The 20,000-nt window shown below is 45.8% G+C and overlaps 1 protein-coding gene across 1 annotated transcript in view; it reads right to left on the bottom strand.

The window, feature by feature from the left end:
* LOC129830508 (CUB and sushi domain-containing protein 2-like) overlaps positions 1-20,000 on the bottom strand; it is a gene marked incomplete at its 5' end in the record, with an annotated part of 366,155 nt that overhangs the window by 52,358 nt on the left and 293,797 nt on the right. The window contains 3 exons of the mRNA XM_055893082.1: positions 2,504-2,630; positions 16,280-16,471; positions 18,763-18,919. Of these exons, the coding sequence (XP_055749057.1) occupies positions 2,504-2,630; positions 16,280-16,471; positions 18,763-18,919 (476 nt within the window). The remainder of the gene's footprint in view (positions 1-2,503; positions 2,631-16,279; positions 16,472-18,762; positions 18,920-20,000) is intronic.

The following is a 20,000-nucleotide window of genomic DNA, read 5'->3' as shown; positions in this document are numbered from 1 at the left end:
GTAACAATGTACATATTGCCAAAGCTTATTTTGGATATTTACAATATTATAATATTTACAATCTATCTCTCTCTCTCTGTCTCTCTGTCTCTCTGTCTGTCTCTCTCTATGTCTCTCTCTCTCTGTCTCTCTCTCTCTCTCTCTCTCTCTTTATTTCTTTATAACTAATTTGAGTTTGTAGAGAGGAAACCATTAAAGATAGCCTCTCTTCTTATTGCTAATATTCAGGTCCTTTGTAACACCAACCTCCTTTCATATTTCACATTACGTTCCTGACAGCCATCATGATGAGGGGGAGTGACATGGCAGTGATTGTGTGATTTTGAATCACATTCTAGGCTGAGTGACCAGCTACAGATCCAGAAGGGAATCCCTCCAGGCTGAGTGACCAGCTACAGATCCAGAAGGGAATCCCTCCAGGCTGAGTGACCAGCTACAGATCCAGAAGGGAATCCCTCCAGGCTAAGTGACCAGCTACAGATCCAGAAGGGAATCCCTCCAGGCTGAGTGACCAGTTTGTTTATAAATCCAGATATGAATCACACTAGGCTGTAACCAGATATGAATCACACTAGGCTGAGTGACCAGATATGAATCACACTAGGCTGAGTGACCAGCTATGAATCACACTAGGCTGAGTGACCAGCTATGAATCACACTAGGCTGAGTGACCAGATATGAATCACACTAGGCTGAGTGACCAGATATGAATCACACTAGGCTGAGTGACCAGATATGAATCACACTAGGCTGAGTGACCAGATATGAATCACACTAGGCTGAGTGACCAGATATGAATCACACTAGGCTGTAACCAGATATGAATCACACTAGGCTGAGTGACCAGATATGAATCACACTAGGCTGAGTGACCAGCTATGAATCACACTAGGCTGAGTGACCAGATATGAATCACAATAGGTTGAGTGACCAGATATGAATCACACTAGGCTGAGTGATCAGATATGAATCACAATAGGCTGAGTGATCAGATATGAATCACACTAGGCTGAGTGATCAGGTATGAATCACACTAGGCTGAGTGATCAGATATGAATCACACTAGGATGAGTGACCATATATGAATCACACCAGGCTGAGTGATCAGATATGAATCACACTAGGCGGAGTGACCAGATATGAATCACACTACGCTGAGTGACTAGATATGAATCACACTAGGCTGAGTGACCAGCTATGAATCACACTAGGCTGAGTGACCAGATATGAATCACACTAGGCTGAGTGATCAGATATGAATCACACTAGGCTTAGTGACCAGATATGAATCACACTAGGCTGAGTGGCCAGATATGAATCACACTAGGCTGAGTGACAAGATTTGAAACACACTAGGCTGAGTGACTAGTTAGTCTACAAATCCAGATATGAATCACACTAGGCTGAGTGGCCAGATATGAATCACACTAGGCTGAGTGACAGGTTTGAAACACACTATGCTGAGTGACTAGTTAGTCTACAAATCCAATTAACACACCCCCCCCCCCCCCCCCCCCCCCCCCCCGGAACCTTCTTATTTTATTGATCAATGATGGTAGATCAAATATTAAACAAAAAATAAATCCCCAAAATTGTCAGGACCTGAGACCTGCTCGTGAAGGACACGAGGAAAGGAGAGAGAGGGTGAGAGAAGGAGAGAGTGTGGTGAGGGGGTGAGAGAAGGAGAGAGTGTGGTGAGGGGGTGAGAGAAGGGTAGAAAGAGGTGAGAGAGGGGGCGAGGTGTCTGATAAACAGCCCGATTTAAAGTGTCTGACCCAATTACAGGCCCTCTCTGCGGCGACCAGATTTCACACCAAATTACGCCGGCCAAACGAGCGCCCGTTACCGAGGACGCCTGTCCACTCATTAAGACAGAGGAGAAGCCAGGTCACACTGAGCACGCTGAAGCACAAACACACTGACATAGACATACGGGTGGGTGCACGCACAAACACAGACACACACACATCACTGCTTTCTAGATCTCTCAGGTGGAGCCCAATACTCCAAAGTGACGTCCTTCATCCACCATTGAATCAACAACCCTAACAAACAGTAAACAGGAAGAGGAAGAGGAGGAGGAGGAGGAGGAGGAGGAGGAGGAGGGGAACTGAGTTAATATACTGACGCCATGGAGGAGGAGGAGGAGGAGGAGGAGGAGGAGGTGGAGGAGGAGGAGGAGGAGGGGAACTGAGTTAATGTACTGACGCCATGGAGGAAGAGGAGGAGGAGGAGGAGGAGGAGGAGGAGGAGAGGAGGAGGAGGAGGAGGAGGAGGAGGAGGAGGAGGAGGAGGAGGAGGAGGAGGAGGAGGAGGAGGAGGAGGAGGGGAACTGAGTTAATGTACTGACTCCATGGATGAAGAGGAGGAGGAGGAGGAGGAGGGGAACTGAGTTAATGTACTGACTCCATGGAGGAAGAGGAGGAGGGGAACTGAGTTAATGTACTGACGCCATGGATGAAGAGGAGGAAGAGGAGGAGGGGAACTGAGTTAATGTACTGACCCTATAGTGCTTCCTGGGGCCGCTTCGATGCTCCAGACACAGTGCAGGTTATGTTCATATGGAGCTGGGTAACCTGGAGACAATATTCGACCTGTAGGCTCATCCTTGATGGTTCCCCCACACTCCGCTAGAGAGAGAGAGAGAGAGAGAGAGAGACAGAAAGGAGAAAGAAGAGAGAGACAGAAAGGAGAAAGAAGAGAGAGAGAGAGAGAGAGAGAGAGAGAGAGAGAGAGAGAGAGAGAGAGAGAGAGAGAGAGAGGGTAAGGAGAAAGAGAGAGAGAGAGAGAATGAGAGAGAAAGCTCAGAGTGGTGGAGACAGACACAGAGAGAAAGAGGGAAGGGAGAGAGAGAAGGAAATAAGTTAGTGACATTATTTTATTATACTACCGTGAATTCAAGTGCTAATTTTTAAGTTAAAAGCTTATTTTATTTTTAGCCTTAAAGAAAAATTCAATAAATTAATGTTATCGTATGATTCATCATTTTATTTGTCTTCCGTCTCATGTTATAAATTTAGAGGGAGGGTGAAGTGACAGTTGTGTGAATGCATATTCACTAGGATCGTCTGCACGCGATTAGTTATTCATCTTGTTTCGGCTGATTTCATGAGGCTACAGATGGAAAAAACTACCTAGGGCAGTGAGATGAAGTATAGTCGCGCGGTAGTCAGAGGAGGAGGAGGAGGAGGAGGAGGAGGAGGAGGAGGAGGAGGATTGAACTAGTGGGCTGAGATTACGCACATTTTCTCATCGATGAAACATCGGATCTCGTTAAAAGTTTCTCTTTTCCCAAAACCTAGAATATGTTATGAAAATAGTACACTAAGTTTTATAGACTTGACGCTTTGCTAAAGTTTTTTTAAGTATTTCGATGTTCAGAAGGAGTGCAAGGGCCAATTGAGTTTCCCAAATGGAAATATGCAAATACATGCTACAACGAGCCAATAGGATCTAGCTAGCTTGTGCTTGGCTTTGCCCACATCCTCCCTTGTCCTGCCCACTATGTAAACAGATGCTTCTCTCTCTTGGGTTAGTTACAAATATCTTTTACATTATATTACATAACGCTATGTAAACAGATGCTCTCTCTCTCTTGGGTTAGTTACAAATATATTTTACATTATATTACATAACGCTATGTAAACAGATGCCTCTCTCTCTTGGGTTAGTTACAAATATCTTTTACATTATATTAGATAACCTGTCCTGCAGTGAGCTAGTTTAACAGCCCTCAACTTTACATTATATTAGATAACCTGCAGTGAGTTAGTTTAGTAGAGTCTAGCCCTCAACTTTACATTATATTAGATAACCTGCAGTGAGTTAGTTTAGTAGAGTCTAGCCCTCAACTTTACATTATATTAGATAACCTGTCCTGCAGTGAGCTAGTTTAACAGCCCTCAACTTTACATTATATTAGATAACCTACAGTGAGTTAGTTTAGTAGAGTCTAGCCCTCACCTTTACATTATATTAGATAACCTGCAGTGAGTTAGTTTAGTAGAGTATACCCCTCAACTTTACCTTATATTAGATAACCTGCAGTGAGTTAGTTTAGTAGAGTATATATATAACTACAAGTACTTAGCAAAGAGGTTGAAATATGACTGATGATTCAGGTAATAATTGAATATATTACGTTTGGGATTGAAGCTTCAGTCAGGTGGGTGATTAGTAATATTATATATATATATATATATATATATACAGTATATTCTGTTGTTACAGTTTTTTACAATCACTTTGAGAATCCCGATGTCAATTTTTATAAACTTTAGACACAAAACTCACCACCGATGATCAAAATGCAAATTATTTTAAAACTCTGGACATTTTCTCCAACTGCTGTGAGGAACACTGCAGTGGACGTTTTACAGTAAGCCAGGTGAGGAACACTGCAGTTAATGTTTTACAGTAAGCCAGGTGAGGAACACTGCAGTGGACGTTTTACAGTAAGCCAGGTGAGGAACACTGCAGTGGACGTTTTACAGTAAGCCAGGTGAGGAACACTGCAGTCGACGTTTTACAGTAGGCCAGGTGAGGAACACTGCAGTCGACGTTTTACAGTAAGCCAGGTGAGGAACACTGCAGTCGACGTTTTACAGTAGGCCAGGTAAGGAACACTGCAGTGGACGTTTTACAGTAAGCCAGGTGAGGAACACTGCAGTGGACGTTTTACAGTAGTATTTTTCTTTTTTGTAGCTAAGTATATTTGTTTTGATTCAAAGAAACCTATGTTGTGATTTAATTGTATTTCATCAATAAATGTCATATTTTGTTAAATGATTCCACTGTGTCTGTAGTATTCTCTCCACTAGTCCTTTTACAGTGATGTATTTACGTATAGTACCATAATGAAACATGTATCACATATTTTGTACTACAATATTTAATGATTGTACGAACAACTTGTCACGCCCTGGCCTTAATATGTTTGTTTTCATTATTATTTTAGTTAGGTCAGGGTGTGACATGGGGAAGTTTGTGTGTTTTTTGTATTGTCTAGGGTGTTGTATGGTTTAGAGAGTTAAGGTGTATAGATGGTTTAATGTTGTGTGTAGTTGTCTAGGAAAGTCTATGGTTGCCTGAATGGGTTCCCAATTAGAGACAGCTGGTTTCTGTTGTCTCTGATTGGGAGCCATATTTAAGGTAGCCATAGGCTTTAGCTGTTTGTGGGTCATTGTATATGTCGATGTTCTATGTTGCATGTATGCACTAGTTCATTCTTAGCTTCACGTTCGTCAGTTTGTTATTTTGTTAAAGTGGTTTCGTTTTGTGTTGGTTCTCTTCTTAATAAAAGAAGATGTTATTTTCACGCGCTGCGCCTTGGTCCTCACTCTCTGCCTATAGACGATTGTGACACAACTACACAGTGAAACTATCGGTATCTTGTGTGTTGAGTGATCTAAATGAATGTTCCTATGGTATTTCATGATTAATGAGTTATTTGAACCAATGATTCTGCAAGTGCAAGGTTTCTTTAAAGATATGAAAGATATTAAAGATATGAATGCACAATGCAATGTTTTGAACATTGGACTTGTGTTACAAGTGATGACCGTTTTGAGTTTTGTGTCTAGAGTTTAGAAACAGGACCACAAGGTTCTGAAATTGCAATGAGGTCATTTATCCTGTTGCATGGTGGGATATGAAGGGTAGTATATCATTTATCCTGTTGGATGGTGATATATGAGGGGTAGTATATAATTGATCCTGTGGGATGGTGGGATATGAAGGGTAGTATATCATTTATACTGTTGGATGGTTATATATGAAGGGTAGTATATCATTTATCCTGTGGGATGGTGGGATATGAGGGGTAGTATATCATTTATACTGTTGGATGGTTATATATGAAGGGTAGTATATCATTTATCCTGTTGGATGGTGATATATGAGGGGTAGTATATAATTTATCCTGTTGGATGGTGATATATGAGGGGTAGTATATCATTGATCCTGTTGGATGGTGGGATATGAGGGGTAGTATATAATTTATCCTTGTCACGTTCCTGACCTATTTATGTTAGTTGTTATGTGTGTTAGTTGGTCAGGACGTGAGGTTGGGTGGGCATTCTATGTTTTCTGTTTCTGTGTTGGTTTTGGGTTACCTGGTATGGCTCTTAATTAGAGGCAGGTGTTTGGCGTTCCTCTAATTAAGAGTCATATTTAGGTAGGCGTTGTCACAGTGTTCGTTGTGGGTGATTGTCTCCTGTGTCTGTGTTATGTCTTACACCATACGGGATTGTTTCGGTTGTTCGTTTCGTTTCGTTTCGTTTCGTTTCGATGTAGTATGTTTCCTGTCCGTAAGTGTTACGTGTTAGTTATGTAAGTTTATGTTCAGGTTTCGTCTACGTCGTTTGTTATTTTGTATCAGTTCAAGTGTAGTTCGTGTTCGTTTTTCCGTCTTGTCAATAAATTCATTATGTATTCAAACTCCACTGCGCCTTGGTTCAATCCCTGCTCCTCTTCGGATACCGAAGAGGAGGACAGCCGTTACAGAATCACCCACCACTCCAGAGCCAAGCAGCGGAGGCAAGGGAAAGCTCGACAGGGCAACAAGGATTTCTGGACTTGGGAGGAAATATTGGACGGGAGAGGTCCATGGGCACAGCAGGGAGAATATCGCCGTCCCAAAGCTGAGCTGGAGGCACGGAGGAGAGCAGAGGCTACCGGAGAGAGGAACCGGAGCTATGAGGGAACGCGTCTGGCACGGAAGCCCGAAAAGCCCGTAAGTAATTCCCAAAAATTTCTTGGGGGGGGGCTAGGAGGTAGTGGGCCAAGGGCAGGTAGGAGACCTGCGCCCACTTCCCAGGCTTACCGTGGAGAGCGGGAGTACGGGCAGGCGCCGTGTTACGCAGTAGAGCGCACGGTGTCTCCTGTACGAGTGCATAGCCCAGTGCGGGTTATTACACCTCCCCTCACTGGTAGGGCTAGATTGAGTATTGAGCCAGGTGTCATGAGGCCGGCTCAACGCGTCTGGTCTCCAGTGCGTCTCCTCGGGCCGGCATACATGGCACCGGCCTTACGCATGGTTTCCCCGGTTCGCCTACATAGGCCGGTGCGGGTTATTCCACCTCCCCGCACTGGTCGGGCGACCGGGAGCATTCAACCAGGTAAGGTTGGGCGGGTTCAATGCTCAAGAGTGCCAGTACGCCTCCACGGTCCGGTATTTCCGGCACCACCTCCCCGCCCCAGCCTAGTACCTACAGTGTCTACACTACGCACTAGGCTACCAGTGCGTATCCTGAGCCCTGTTCCTCCTCCACGCACTCTCCCTGTAGTGCGTGTATCTAGCCCGGTGCCTCCAGTTCCGGCACCACGCACTAAGCCACCTGTGCGTCTCCAGAGCCCTGAACACACTGTATCTTCTCCCCCTACTAATCCTGATGTGCTTGTCCTCAGCCCGGTGTCACCAGTGCCGGTACCTCGCATCAGGGATAGAGTAGGCTTTGAGAGTACAGTGTGCCCTGTCCCTGCTCCCCGCACTAGTAGGAAGGTGCTTGTCATTAGCACGGTGCCTCCAGTTCCGGCACCACGCACCAGGTCTACAGTGCACCGTATCCGGCCAGAGCCATCCGTCTCCCCAGCGCCATCTGAGCCATCCGTCTCCCCAGCGCCATCTGAGCCATCCGTCTCCCCAGCGCCATCTGAGCCATCCGTCTCCCCAGCGCCATCTGAGCCATCCGTCTCCCCAGCGCCATCTGAGCCATCCGTCTCCCCAGCGCCATCTGAGCCATCCGTCTCCCCAGCGCCGTCTGAGCCATCCGTCTGCCATGAGCCTGCAAAGCCGCCCGTCTGCCATGAGCCTGCAAAGCCGCCCGTCTGCCATGAGCCTACAGAGCCGTCAGCCAGACAGGAGCCGCTAGTGCCGTCAGCCAGACAGGAGCCGCTAGAGCCGTCAGCCAGACAGGATCTGCCAGAGCCGCCAACCAGACAGGATCTGCCAGAGCCGCCAACCAGACAGGATCTGCCAGAGCCGCCAACCAGACAGGATCTGCCAGAGCCGCCAACCAGACAGGATCTGCCAGAGCCGCCAACCAGACAGGATCTGCCAGAGCCGCCAGAGAGCCATGAGCAGCCAGAGCCGTCAGAGAGCCATGAGCAGCCAGAGCCGTCAGAGAGCCATGAGCAGCCAGAGCCGTCAGAGAGCCATGAGCAGCCAGAGCCGTCAGAGCGCCATGAGCAGCCAGAGCCGTCAGAGCGCCATGAGCAGCCAGAGCCGTCAGAGCGCCATGAGCGTCGAGAGCCGTCAGCCTGCCATGAGCGTCGAGAGCCGTCAGCCTGCCATGAGCGTCGAGAGCCGTCAGCCTGCCATGAGCGTCGAGAGCCGTCAGCCTGCCATGAGCGTCGAGAGCCGTCAGCCTGCCATGAGCGTCGAGAGCCGTCAGCCTGCCATGAGCGTCGAGAGCCGTCAGCCTGCCATGAGCGTCGAGAGCCGTCAGCCAGCCATGAGCGTCGAGATTCGTCAGTCAGCCATGAGCTGCCCTTCAGCCTGAAAAGGCTAGATACCCAGAGCTGTCTCTCTGTCCGGAGCTGCCTTTCAGTCCGGAGTTGCCCCTCTATCCTGATCTCCCTCTCTATCTTCATCTACCTCTATATTCTTATCTATCCCTCTGTCTTGATTTATCTCTGTCCCGGTGTTGTCCTTATTAGGTAGATTATTAAGAGGATTTTGTGGGGGGAAAAAGAGGGTGGACATTCTTGGAGGGAGGAAGCTAGGATGGATTATGGTGGGGTGGGAACCGCGCCCGGAGCCTGAGCCACCACCGTGGTTAGATGCCCACCCAGACCCTCCCCTAGACTTTGTGCTGGTGCGTCCGGAGTTCGCACCTTGTGGGGGGGGGTAATGTCACGTTCCTGACCTATTTATGTTAGTTGTTATGTGTGTTAGTTGGTCAGGACGTGAGGTTGGGTGGGCATTCTATGTTTTCTGTTTCTGTGTTGGTTTTGGGTTACCTGGTATGGCTCTTAATTAGAGGCAGGTGTTTGGCGTTCCTCTAATTAAGAGTCATATTTAGGTAGGCGTTGTCACAGTGTTCGTTGTGGGTGATTGTCTCCTGTGTCTGTGTTATGTCTTACACCATACGGGATTGTTTCGGTTGTTCGTTTCGTTTCGTTTCGTTTCGTTTCGATGTAGTATGTTTCCTGTCCGTAAGTGTTACGTGTTAGTTATGTAAGTTTATGTTCAGGTTTCGTCTACGTCGTTTGTTATTTTGTATCAGTTCAAGTGTAGTTCGTGTTCGTTTTTCCGTCTTGTCAATAAATTCATTATGTATTCAAACTCCACTGCGCCTTGGTTCAATCCCTGCTCCTCTTCGGATACCGAAGAGGAGGACAGCCGTTACAATCCTGTTGGATGGTGGGATATGAAGGGTAGTATATAATTGATCCTGTTGCATGGTGGGATATGAAGGGTAGTATATCATTTATCCTGTGGGATGGTGGGATTTGAAGGGTAGTATATCATTTATACTGTTGGATGGTTATATATGAAGGGTAGTATATCATTTATACTGTTGGATGGTTATATATGAAGGGTAGTATATCATTTATCCTGTTGGATGGTGGGATTTGAAGGGTAGTATATCATTGATCCTGTTGGATGGTGGTATTGGGAAATGAAGGGGAATGGCAGGATAGTCATGTTTTAAGACACACATCACATGTTGTCGGGGTAGGATGGTCAGGGGTGTGTGTGCATGTGCGAGCGAGTGTGCACGTGGACATGTGCGTGTGCGTGTGTGCGTGTGTGCGTGTGTGTGTGTGTGTGTGTGTGTGTGTGTGTGTGTGTGTGTGTGTGTGTGTTTGTGTGTGTGTGCGTGTGTGTGTGTGTGTGTGTGTGTGTGTGTGTGTGTGTGTTTGGCTATAAGGGGTAGTTGAAGTGGCAGGTCTAGTTTCACTGCTCAATAAGCAGTGAATCCTTCAGAGCCCTGAGTTTAAACACAAAAATACATGAACAACCTGTTCACACACACACACACACACACACACACACACACACACACACACACACACACACACACACACACACACACACACACACACACACACACACACACACACACACACACACACACACACACACACACACACACACACACACACACACACACGCTATCTTGTTGATGAATTGGAAAAAGCATATGCAGTGTCTCTCACTAAGCCAGATCTGAAGTGACAACGAGAGACAAACCAACAGACACACAGAGACACACAGACACACGCACACAGATGCACAGAGACACACACACACACACAGAGACACACACACACACAGAGACACAAACAGAGACACACACACAGACACACACAGAGACACACACACACCGTGAGACACAAAGACACACAGAGACACAAACAGAGACACACTGACACACACCGAGACACACAGAGACACACAGAGACACACAGACACACACACACCTCTGACTGTAGTGACCTCGACGAAATAGAGAATGAAATTCATTTGATCCTCTATTGCCCTTCTACCAAGACATACGCTTGCTCTTACTCCAGAAAGACCACCAGAAATACCCTGGTATCATTTTTTTTATTTTTTTATTTTACCTTTATCTAACTAGGTAAGTCAGTTATGAACAAATTCTTATTTTCAATGACGGACTATGAACAGTGGTTTACCTGGCTATATAGCTGAGCCATGAGGAGACAGACCACCATGTAAACCCTGGTATTATGTAGTCATGAGGAGACAGACCACCAGATATACCCTGGTATTATGTAGTCATGAGGAGACAGATATACCCTGGTATTATGTAGCCATGAGGAGACATATATACCCTGGTATTATGTAGTCATGAGGAGACAGACCACCAGATATACCCTGGTATTATGTAGTCATGAGGAGACAGACCACCAGATATACCCTGGTATTATGTAGTCATGAGGAGACAGACCACCAGATATACCCTGGTATTATGTAGTCATGAGGAGACAGACCACCAGATATACCCTGGTATTATGTAGTCATGAGGAGACAGACCACCAGATATACCCTGGTATTATGTAGCCATGAGGAGACAGACCACCAGATATACCCTGGTATTATGTAGTCATGAGGAGACAGACCACCAGATATACCCTGGTATTATGTAGTCATGAGGAGACAGACCACCAGATATACCCTGGTATTATGTAGCCATGAGGAGACAGATATACCCTGGTATTATGTAGCCATGAGGATACAGACCACCAGATATACCCTGGTATTATGTAGCCATGAGGAGACAGATATACCCTGGTATTATGTAGTCATGAGGAGACAGATATACCCTGGTATTATGTAGTCATGAGGAGACAGACCACCAGATATACCCTGGTATTATGTAGTCATGAGGAGACAGACCACCAGATATACCCTGGTATTATGTAGTCATGAGGAGACAGACCACCAGATATACCCTGGTATTATGTAGTCATGAGGAGACAGACCACCAGATATACCCTGGTATTATGTAGCCATGAGGAGACCACCAGATATACCCTGGTATTATGTAGTCATGAGGAGACAGACCACCAGATATACCCTGGTATTATGTAGTCATGAGGAGACAGACCACCAGATATACCCTGGTATTATGTAGCTGAGGAGACAGACCACCAGATATACCCTGGTATTATGTAGCCATGAGGAGACAGACCACCAGATATACCCTGGTATTATGTAGTCATGAGGAGACAGACCACCAGATATACCCTGGTATTATGTAGTCATGAGGAGACAGACCACCAGATATACCCTGGTATTATGTAGTCATGAGGAGACAGACCACCAGATAAACCCTGGTATTATGTAGCTGAGGAGACAGACCACCAGATATACCCTGGTATTATGTAGTCATGAGGAGACAGACCACCAGATAAACCCTGGTATTATGTAGCCATGAGGAGACATATATACCCTGGTATTATGTAGTCATGAGACAGACCACCAGATATACCCTGGTATTATGTAGCTGAGGAGACAGACCACCAGATATACCCTGGTATTATGTAGTCATGAGGAGACAGACCACCAGATATACCCTGGTATTATGTAGCTGAGGAGACAGACCACCAGATATACCCTGGTATTATGTAGTCATGAGGAGACAGACCACCAGATATACCCTGGTATTATGTAGTCATGAGGAGACAGACCACCAGATATACCCTGGTATTATGTAGTCATGAGGAGACAGACCACCAGATATACCCTGGTATTATGTAGCCATGAGGAGACAGACCATCAGTTATACCCTGGTATTATGTAGCTGAGGAGACAGACCACCAGATATACCCTGGTATTATGTAGCCATGAGGAGACAGACCACCAGATATACCCTGGTATTATGTAGTCATGAGGAGACATACCACCAGATATACCCTGGTAATATGTAGATGAGGAGACAGACCACCAGATATACCCTGGTATTATGTAGTCATGAGGAGACCACCAGATATACCCTGGTATTATGTAGTCATGAGGAGACAGACCACCAGATATACCCTGGTATTATGTAGTCATGAGGAGACAGACCACCAGATATACCCTGGTATTATGTAGCTGAGGAGACAGACCACCAGATATACCCTGGTATTATGTAGTCGTGAGGAGACAGACCACCAGATATACCCTGGTATTATGTAGTCATGAGGAGACAGACCACCAGATATACCCTGGTATTATGTAGTCATGAGGAGACAGACCACCAGATATACCCTGGTATTATGTAGTCATGAGGAGACAGACGACCAGATAAACCCTGGTATTATGTAGCTGAGGAGACAGACCACCAGATATACCCTGGTATTATGTAGTCATGAGGAGACAGACCACCAGATAAACCCTGGTATTATGTAGCCATGAGGAGACATATATACCCTGGTATTATGTAGTCATGAGACAGACCACCAGATATACCCTGGTATTATGTAGCTGAGGAGACAGACCACCAGATATACCCTGGTATTATGTAGTCATGAGGAGACAGACCACCAGATATACCCTGGTATTATGTAGCTGAGGAGACAGACCACCAGATATACCCTGGTATTATGTAGCCATGAGGAGACAGACCACCAGATATACCCTGGTATTATGTAGTCATGAGGAGACAGACCACCAGATATACCCTGGTATTATGTAGCCATGAGGAGACAGACCACCAGATATACCCTGGTATTATGTAGTCATGAGGAGACATACCACCAGATATACCCTGGTATTATGTAGTCATGAGGAGACAGACCACCAGATATACCCTGGTATTATGTAGTCATGAGGAGACAGACCACCAGATATACCCTGGTATTATGTAGTCATGAGGAGACAGACCACCAGATATACCCTGGTATTATGTAGCTGAGGAGACAGACCACCAGATATACCCTGGTATTATGTAGCTGAGGAGACAGACCACCAGATATACCCTGGTATTATGTAGTCATGAGGAGACAGACCACCAGATATACCCTGGTATTATGTAGCCATGAGGAGACAGACCACCAGATATACCCTGGTATTATGTAGCTGAGCCATGAGGAGACAGACCACCAGATATACCCTGGTATTATGTAGCCATGAGGAGACAGACCACCAGATATACCCTGGTATTATGTAGCCATGAGGAGACAGACCACCAGATATACCCTGGTATTATGTAGTCATGAGGAGACAGACCACCAGATATACCCTGGTATTATGTAGCTGAGGAGACAGACCACCAGATATACCCTGGTATTATGTAGCTGAGGAGACAGACCACCAGATATACCCTGGTATTATGTAGTCATGAGGAGACAGACCACCAGATATACCCTGGTATTATGTAGTCATGAGGAGACAGACCACCAGATATACCCTGGTATTATGTAGTCATGAGGAGACAGACCACCAGATATACCCTGGTATTATGTAGCTGAGGAGACAGACCACCAGATATACCCTGGTATTATGTAGCTGAGGAGAGAGACCACCAGATATACCCTGGTATTATGTAGTCATGAGGAGACAGACCACCAGATATACCCTGGTATTATGTAGCCATGAGGAGACAGACCACCAGATATACCCTGGTATTATGTAGCTGAGCCATGAGGAGACAGACCACCAGATATACCCTGGTATTATGTAGCCATGAGGAGACAGACCACCAGATATACCCTGGTATTATGTAGCTGAGGAGACAGACCACCAGATATACCCTGGTATTATGTAGTCATGAGGAGACAGACCACCAGATATACCCTGGTATTATGTAGCTGAGGAGACAGACCACCAGATATACCCTGGTATTATGTAGTCATGAGGAGACAGACCACCAGATATACCCTGGTATTATGTAGTCATGAGGAGACAGACCACCAGATATACCCTGGTATTATGTAGCCATGAGGAGACAGACCACCAGATATACCCTGGTATTATGTAGTCATGAGGAGACAGACCACCAGATATACCCTGGTATTATGTAGTCATGAGGAGACAGACCACCAGATATACCCTGGTATTATGTAGCCATGAGGAGACAGACCACCAGATATACCCTGGTATTATGTAGTCATGAGGAGACAGACCACCAGATATACCCTGGTATTATGTAGTCATGAGGAGACAGACCACCAGATATACCCTGGTATTATGTAGTCATGAGGAGACAGACCACCAGATATACCCTGGTATTATGTAGTCATGAGGAGACATACCACCAGATATACCCTGGTATTGTGTAGCTGAGGAATCTCTGTGTCTCTCTCTCTCTCTCTCTGTCTCTCTATCTCTCTCTCTCTCTCTCTCTCTCTCTCTCTCTCTCTCTCTCTCTCTCTCTCTCTCTCTGTCTCTCTCTCTGTTTCTCTCTCTCTCTGTCTTTCTCTCTGTCTCTCTCTCTCTGTCTTTCTCTCTGTCTCTCTCTCTGTCTTTCTCTCTCTGTCTCTCTCTCTGTCTCTCTCTATGTCTCGCTCTCTGTCTTTCTCTCTCTGTCTCTCTCTCTGTCTTTCTCTCTCTGTCTCTCTCTCTGTCTTTCTCTCTCTGTCTCTTTCTCTGTCTCTCTCTCTGTCTTTCTCTATGTCTCTCTCTCTGTCTTTCTCTCTCTGTCTCTCTCTCTGTCTTTCTCTATGTCTCTCTCTCTGTCTTTCTCTATGTCTCTCTCTCTGTCTTTCTCTCTCTGTCTCTCTCTATGTCTCTCTCTCTGTCTTTCTCTCTGTCTTTCTCTCTGTCTCTCTCTCTGTCTTTCTCTATTTCTCTCTATGTCTCTCAATGTCTCTCACTAATGTGTCTCTCTATATGTCTCTCTATGTCTCTCTCTAATGTCTCTATATGTCTCTCTATGTCTCTCTATATATGTCTCTCTCTAATGTCTCTCTCTGTGTCTCTCTCTATGTCTCTCTCTATGTCTCTCTCTAATGTCTCTCACTCTCTCAGCCCAACTCTGATCATATCTGCTGTCAAAGCACAAAACCATGGCCACCCAACTAACAATTTTAGGGAGAGTGAATGTAAAGTTACCCGTGATGTTCCCGTGATGTTTTGAGCGTCCAGTTTTTCCGTTAGTTGTGGAAACATTCTACGTTAGCGAAAAACCTTCTGAGAACATGTTGATGTGTGAGTTAGAAAAACATTCCCTTTAATGTCAAACAGAACATACCGGTATCTGTTCTCAGAATACAAGATTTTCACGTTCTAAGTTTTGTGACAACATTCCCGTTTCCAAATTTCTGTTGGTTAGGAGGATATTCCATCAACGTTCAATCAGACATAAACAAAACGTCTGTTATATTCTAGACAGGTTTCATGGGAAGTTTGTAGGAACATTTCTGTTCATCAGTTGTCAGGACGTCACCTGACGTCCTCAATACCACACCTTGTCACTGAGCCAATCAAGGTGAACTGATTGGTGAACCTCTGATCCAATCATAGTTCAATAGTGAAGACATCAAAACTAAAACGTATGGAATCATGTAGTAACCCCCCAAAAAATGTGTTAAACAAACCAGAATATATCTTATATTTGAGATACTTCAGATTGTATTTTTTAAACTGATGTATATGTTCCAGGTTGTTCCAGGCCATATGCAAAATAGGTAAACTGGGAAATGACTAACTAGTTAATGAGAGGGGAGAATGGAGTAGGATGGTATATACTGATCTTAGGTCAGATGGTTGCCTTAAAACTTAGGTCAGTCTTCTGGTTGCCCCCACATAATGGAAGGGTATATGATTGTCTGATTGCTTGCACACACACACAGACATCCACACAGCACTCGTGTGTACACTCACCGACACAAAGGGGCAGGGGGCTATCCCAGGCTCTCCTCTCCCCCCTCAAACAGGTCAGGATCTGGGGTCCCTTCAGGGTGTATCCTGGGTCACAGCTATAACACACGGTGCTGCCAGCGAAGTGACCCTTATCTTCTCTCTTGTAACCAAACTGAGGAACACCCGGGTCCTCACACTTCACCAGCTCAAAACCTGCAGGACGGAGGGACAAACAGAGAAGACGGAGGGATAAAGAGAGAAGACGGAGGGATAAAGAGAGAAGACGGAGGGATAAAGAGAGAAGACGGAGGGATAAAGAGAGAAGACGGAGGAATAAAGAGAGAAGACGGAGGGACAAAGAGAGAAGACGGAGGAATAAAGAGAGAAGACGGAGGGACAAAGAGAGAAGACGGAGGGACAAAGAGAGAAGACGGAGGGATAAAGAGAGAAGACGGAGGAATAAAGAGAGAAGACGGAGGGATAAAGAGAGAAGACGGAGGGATAAAGAGAGAAGACGGAGGGATAAAGAGAGAAGACGGAGGGATAAAGAGAGAAGACGGAGGGATAAAGAGAGAAGACGGAGGAATAAAGAGAGAAGACGGAGGGACAAAGAGAGAAGACGGAGGGACAAAGAGAGAAGACGGAGGGATAAAGAGAGAAGACGGAGGAATAAAGAGAGAAGACGGAGGGACAAAGAGAGAAGACGGAGGGATAAAGAGAGAGGACGGAGGGATAAACAGAGAAGACAGAGGGATAAAGAGAGAAGACGGAGGAATAAAGAGAGAAGACGGAGGGACAAAGAGAGAAGATGGAGGGATAAAGAGAGAAGACGGAGGGATAAAGAGAGAAGACGGAGGAATAAAGAGAGAAGACGGAGGGACAAAGAGAGAAGACGGAGGGACAAAGAGAGAAGACGGAGGGACAAAGAGAGAAAACGGAGGGATAAAGAGAGAGGACGGAGGGACAAAGAGAGAAGACAGAGGGATAAAGAGAGAAGACGGAGGGATAAAGAGACGGAGGGATAAATAGAGAAGACGGAAGGACAAAGCGAGAAGACGGAGAGATGAAGAGAGAAGACGGAGGGACGAAGAGAGAGGACGGAGGGATAAAGAGAGAAGACGGAGGGACGAAGAGAGAAGACGGAGGGACAAAGAGAGAAGACGGAGGGATAAAGAGAGAAGACGGAGGGATAAAGAGAGAGGACGGAGGGATAAAGAGAGAGGACGGAGGGACAAAGCGAGAAGACGGAGGGATAAAGAGAGGACAGAGGGATAAAGAGAGAAGAAGGAGGGATAAAGAGAGAAGACGGAGGGATAAAGAGAGAAGACGGAGGGACAAAGAGAGAAGACGGAGGGATAAAGAGAGAAGACAGAGGGATAAAGAGAGAAGACAGAGGGATAAAGAGAGAAGACGGAGGGACAAAGAGAGAAGACGGAGGGACAAAGAGAGAAGACGGAGGAATAAAGAGAGGAGACGGAGGGATAAAGAGAGAAGACGGAAGGACAAAGCGAGAAGACGGAGGGATGAAGAGAGAAGACGGAGGGACAAAGAGAGAGGACGGAGGGATAAAGAGAGAAGACGGAGGGATAAAGAGAGAAGACGGAGGGACAAAGAGAGAAGACGGAGGGATAAAGAGAGAAGACAGAGGTGTAAAGAGAGAGGACGGAGGGATAAAGAGAGAAGACGGAGGGATAAAGAGACAGGACGGAGGGATAAAGAGAGAGGACGGAGGGACAAAGAGAGAAGACGGAGTGATAAAGAGAGGACAGATGGATGAAGAGAGAAGACGGAGGGATAAAGAGAGAAGACGGAGTGATAAACAGAGAAAACGGAGGGATAAAGAGAGAAGACGGAGGGATAAAGAGAGAAGACGGAGGGATGAAGAGAGAAGACGGAGGGATAAAGAGAGAAGACGGAGGGATAAAGAGAGAAGACGGAGGCATAAAGAGAGAAGACGGAGGGACAAAGAGAGAAGACGGAGGAATAAAGAGAGAAGACGGAGGGATAAAGAGAGAAGACGGAGGGATAAACAGAGAAGACGGAGGGATAAAGAGAAATACGGAGGGATAAAGAGAGAAGACGGAGGAATAAAGAGAGAAGACGGAGGGATAAAGAGAGAAGACGGAGGGATAAAGAGAGAAGACGGAGGCATAAAGAGAGAAGACGGAGGGACAAAGAGAGAAGACGTAGGAATAAAGAGAGAAGACGGAGGGATAAAGAGAGAAGACGGAGGGATAAAGAGAGAAGACGGAGGGATAAAGAGAGAAGACGGAGGGATAAAGAGAGAAGACGGAGGGATAAAGAGAGAAGACGGAGGGATAAGGGACATGAGGAGATGGATGAAAGGTGGGGCAGAGAAAGAAAAGAGTTTGAGCTATAGAATATATAACGGCTCAGCTATTCTGCTTCATAGTATTCATACTGCACCATACTCTACACCTGCTGTTGCTTTGGACACGGCCTATGATTGGTCGACACCTGAGGGCAAGGGCTATGTTACTCACTGGTAAAGTGTAGCTCAAAGCCCTTGCTGGTGTTGTCTGCGTTACTGACGAACTCCAGCCACATGGAGCTGGATGTAGAGTTGAGAGTGTTTTCCTGCAGCTCAGTCCCAGAGAACACACCCAACAGACGAGCCTGGTTACTACTGCCATCAAACACCTACGGAGATGTGGAGACAGAGAGAGAGAGAGAGACAGAGAGAGAGACAGAGAGAGAGACAGAGAGAGAGAGAGAGAGAGAGAGAGAGAGAGAGAGAGAGAGAGAGAGAGAGAGAGAGAGAGGATGGGTAGAGAGAGAGAGAGAGACAGAGAGAGAGACAGAGAGAGAGAGAGAGAGAGAGAGAGGGGATGGGTAGAGAGAGGGAGAGAGAGAGAGAGACAGAGACAGAGAGAGAGACAGAGAGAGAGACAGAGACAGAGAGAGAGAGAGACAGAGAGAGAGAGGATGGGTAGCGAGAGAGAGAGAGACAGAGAGAGAGACAGAGAGAGAGAGAGAGAGAGAGAGAGAGAGAGAGAGAGAGAGAGAGAGAGAGAGAGAGAGAGAGGGAGAGGGGATGGGTAGAGAGAGGGAGAGAGAGAGAGGGAGAGGGGATGGGTAGAGAGAGGGAGAGAGAGAGAGAGAGAGAACCATCCTCAGTTGTCTCTTTTCCGCAGCCATTAAACTGTGTAATTGTTTTAAAGTCATCATTGTCTTCATGGTGAAATCCCTGAGCGGTTTCTTTCCTCTCCAGCAACTGAGTTAGGAAGAACGCCCGTATCTTTGCTCAAAAGGGATATTTAAGGCATTTTTATCTACCAATAGGTGCCCTTCTTTGTGAATTGTAGAAAACCTCCCTGGTCTTTGTGGTTGGATCTGTGCTTAAAATTCACTGCTTGACTGAGTGACGCTACAGATAATTAATTGTATGTACAGAGATGGGGTAGTAATTTAAAATAATAATTTAAAACCTTTATGGCACACAGAGTGACTCCATGCAACTAATTATACGTGTTTACTGCTGAATTTATTTAAGCCATAACAAAATCATTGAAAACCTATTTGACTAAGACATTTCAGCTTCTAATTTTTAATACATTTGTAATCCTTTCTAAAAACATCATTCCACTTTGACATTACGGGGTAATTGGGCCAGTGACACAAGTTCTCAATATAATCCATGTTCAATTCAGGCTGTAACAAAACAACAAAACATGGAAAAAGTGTGTGAGTACTTCCTGAAGGCACTGTATCCTGTATCTAA

The sequence above is a fragment of the Salvelinus fontinalis genome, chromosome 32 (assembly GCF_029448725.1).
Source record: "Salvelinus fontinalis isolate EN_2023a chromosome 32, ASM2944872v1, whole genome shotgun sequence".
NCBI classification, from domain to species: domain Eukaryota; kingdom Metazoa; phylum Chordata; class Actinopteri; order Salmoniformes; family Salmonidae; genus Salvelinus; species Salvelinus fontinalis.
Note: the sequence above shows the minus strand (reverse complement) of the source record. Positions and strands in the feature narration are given on the sequence as shown.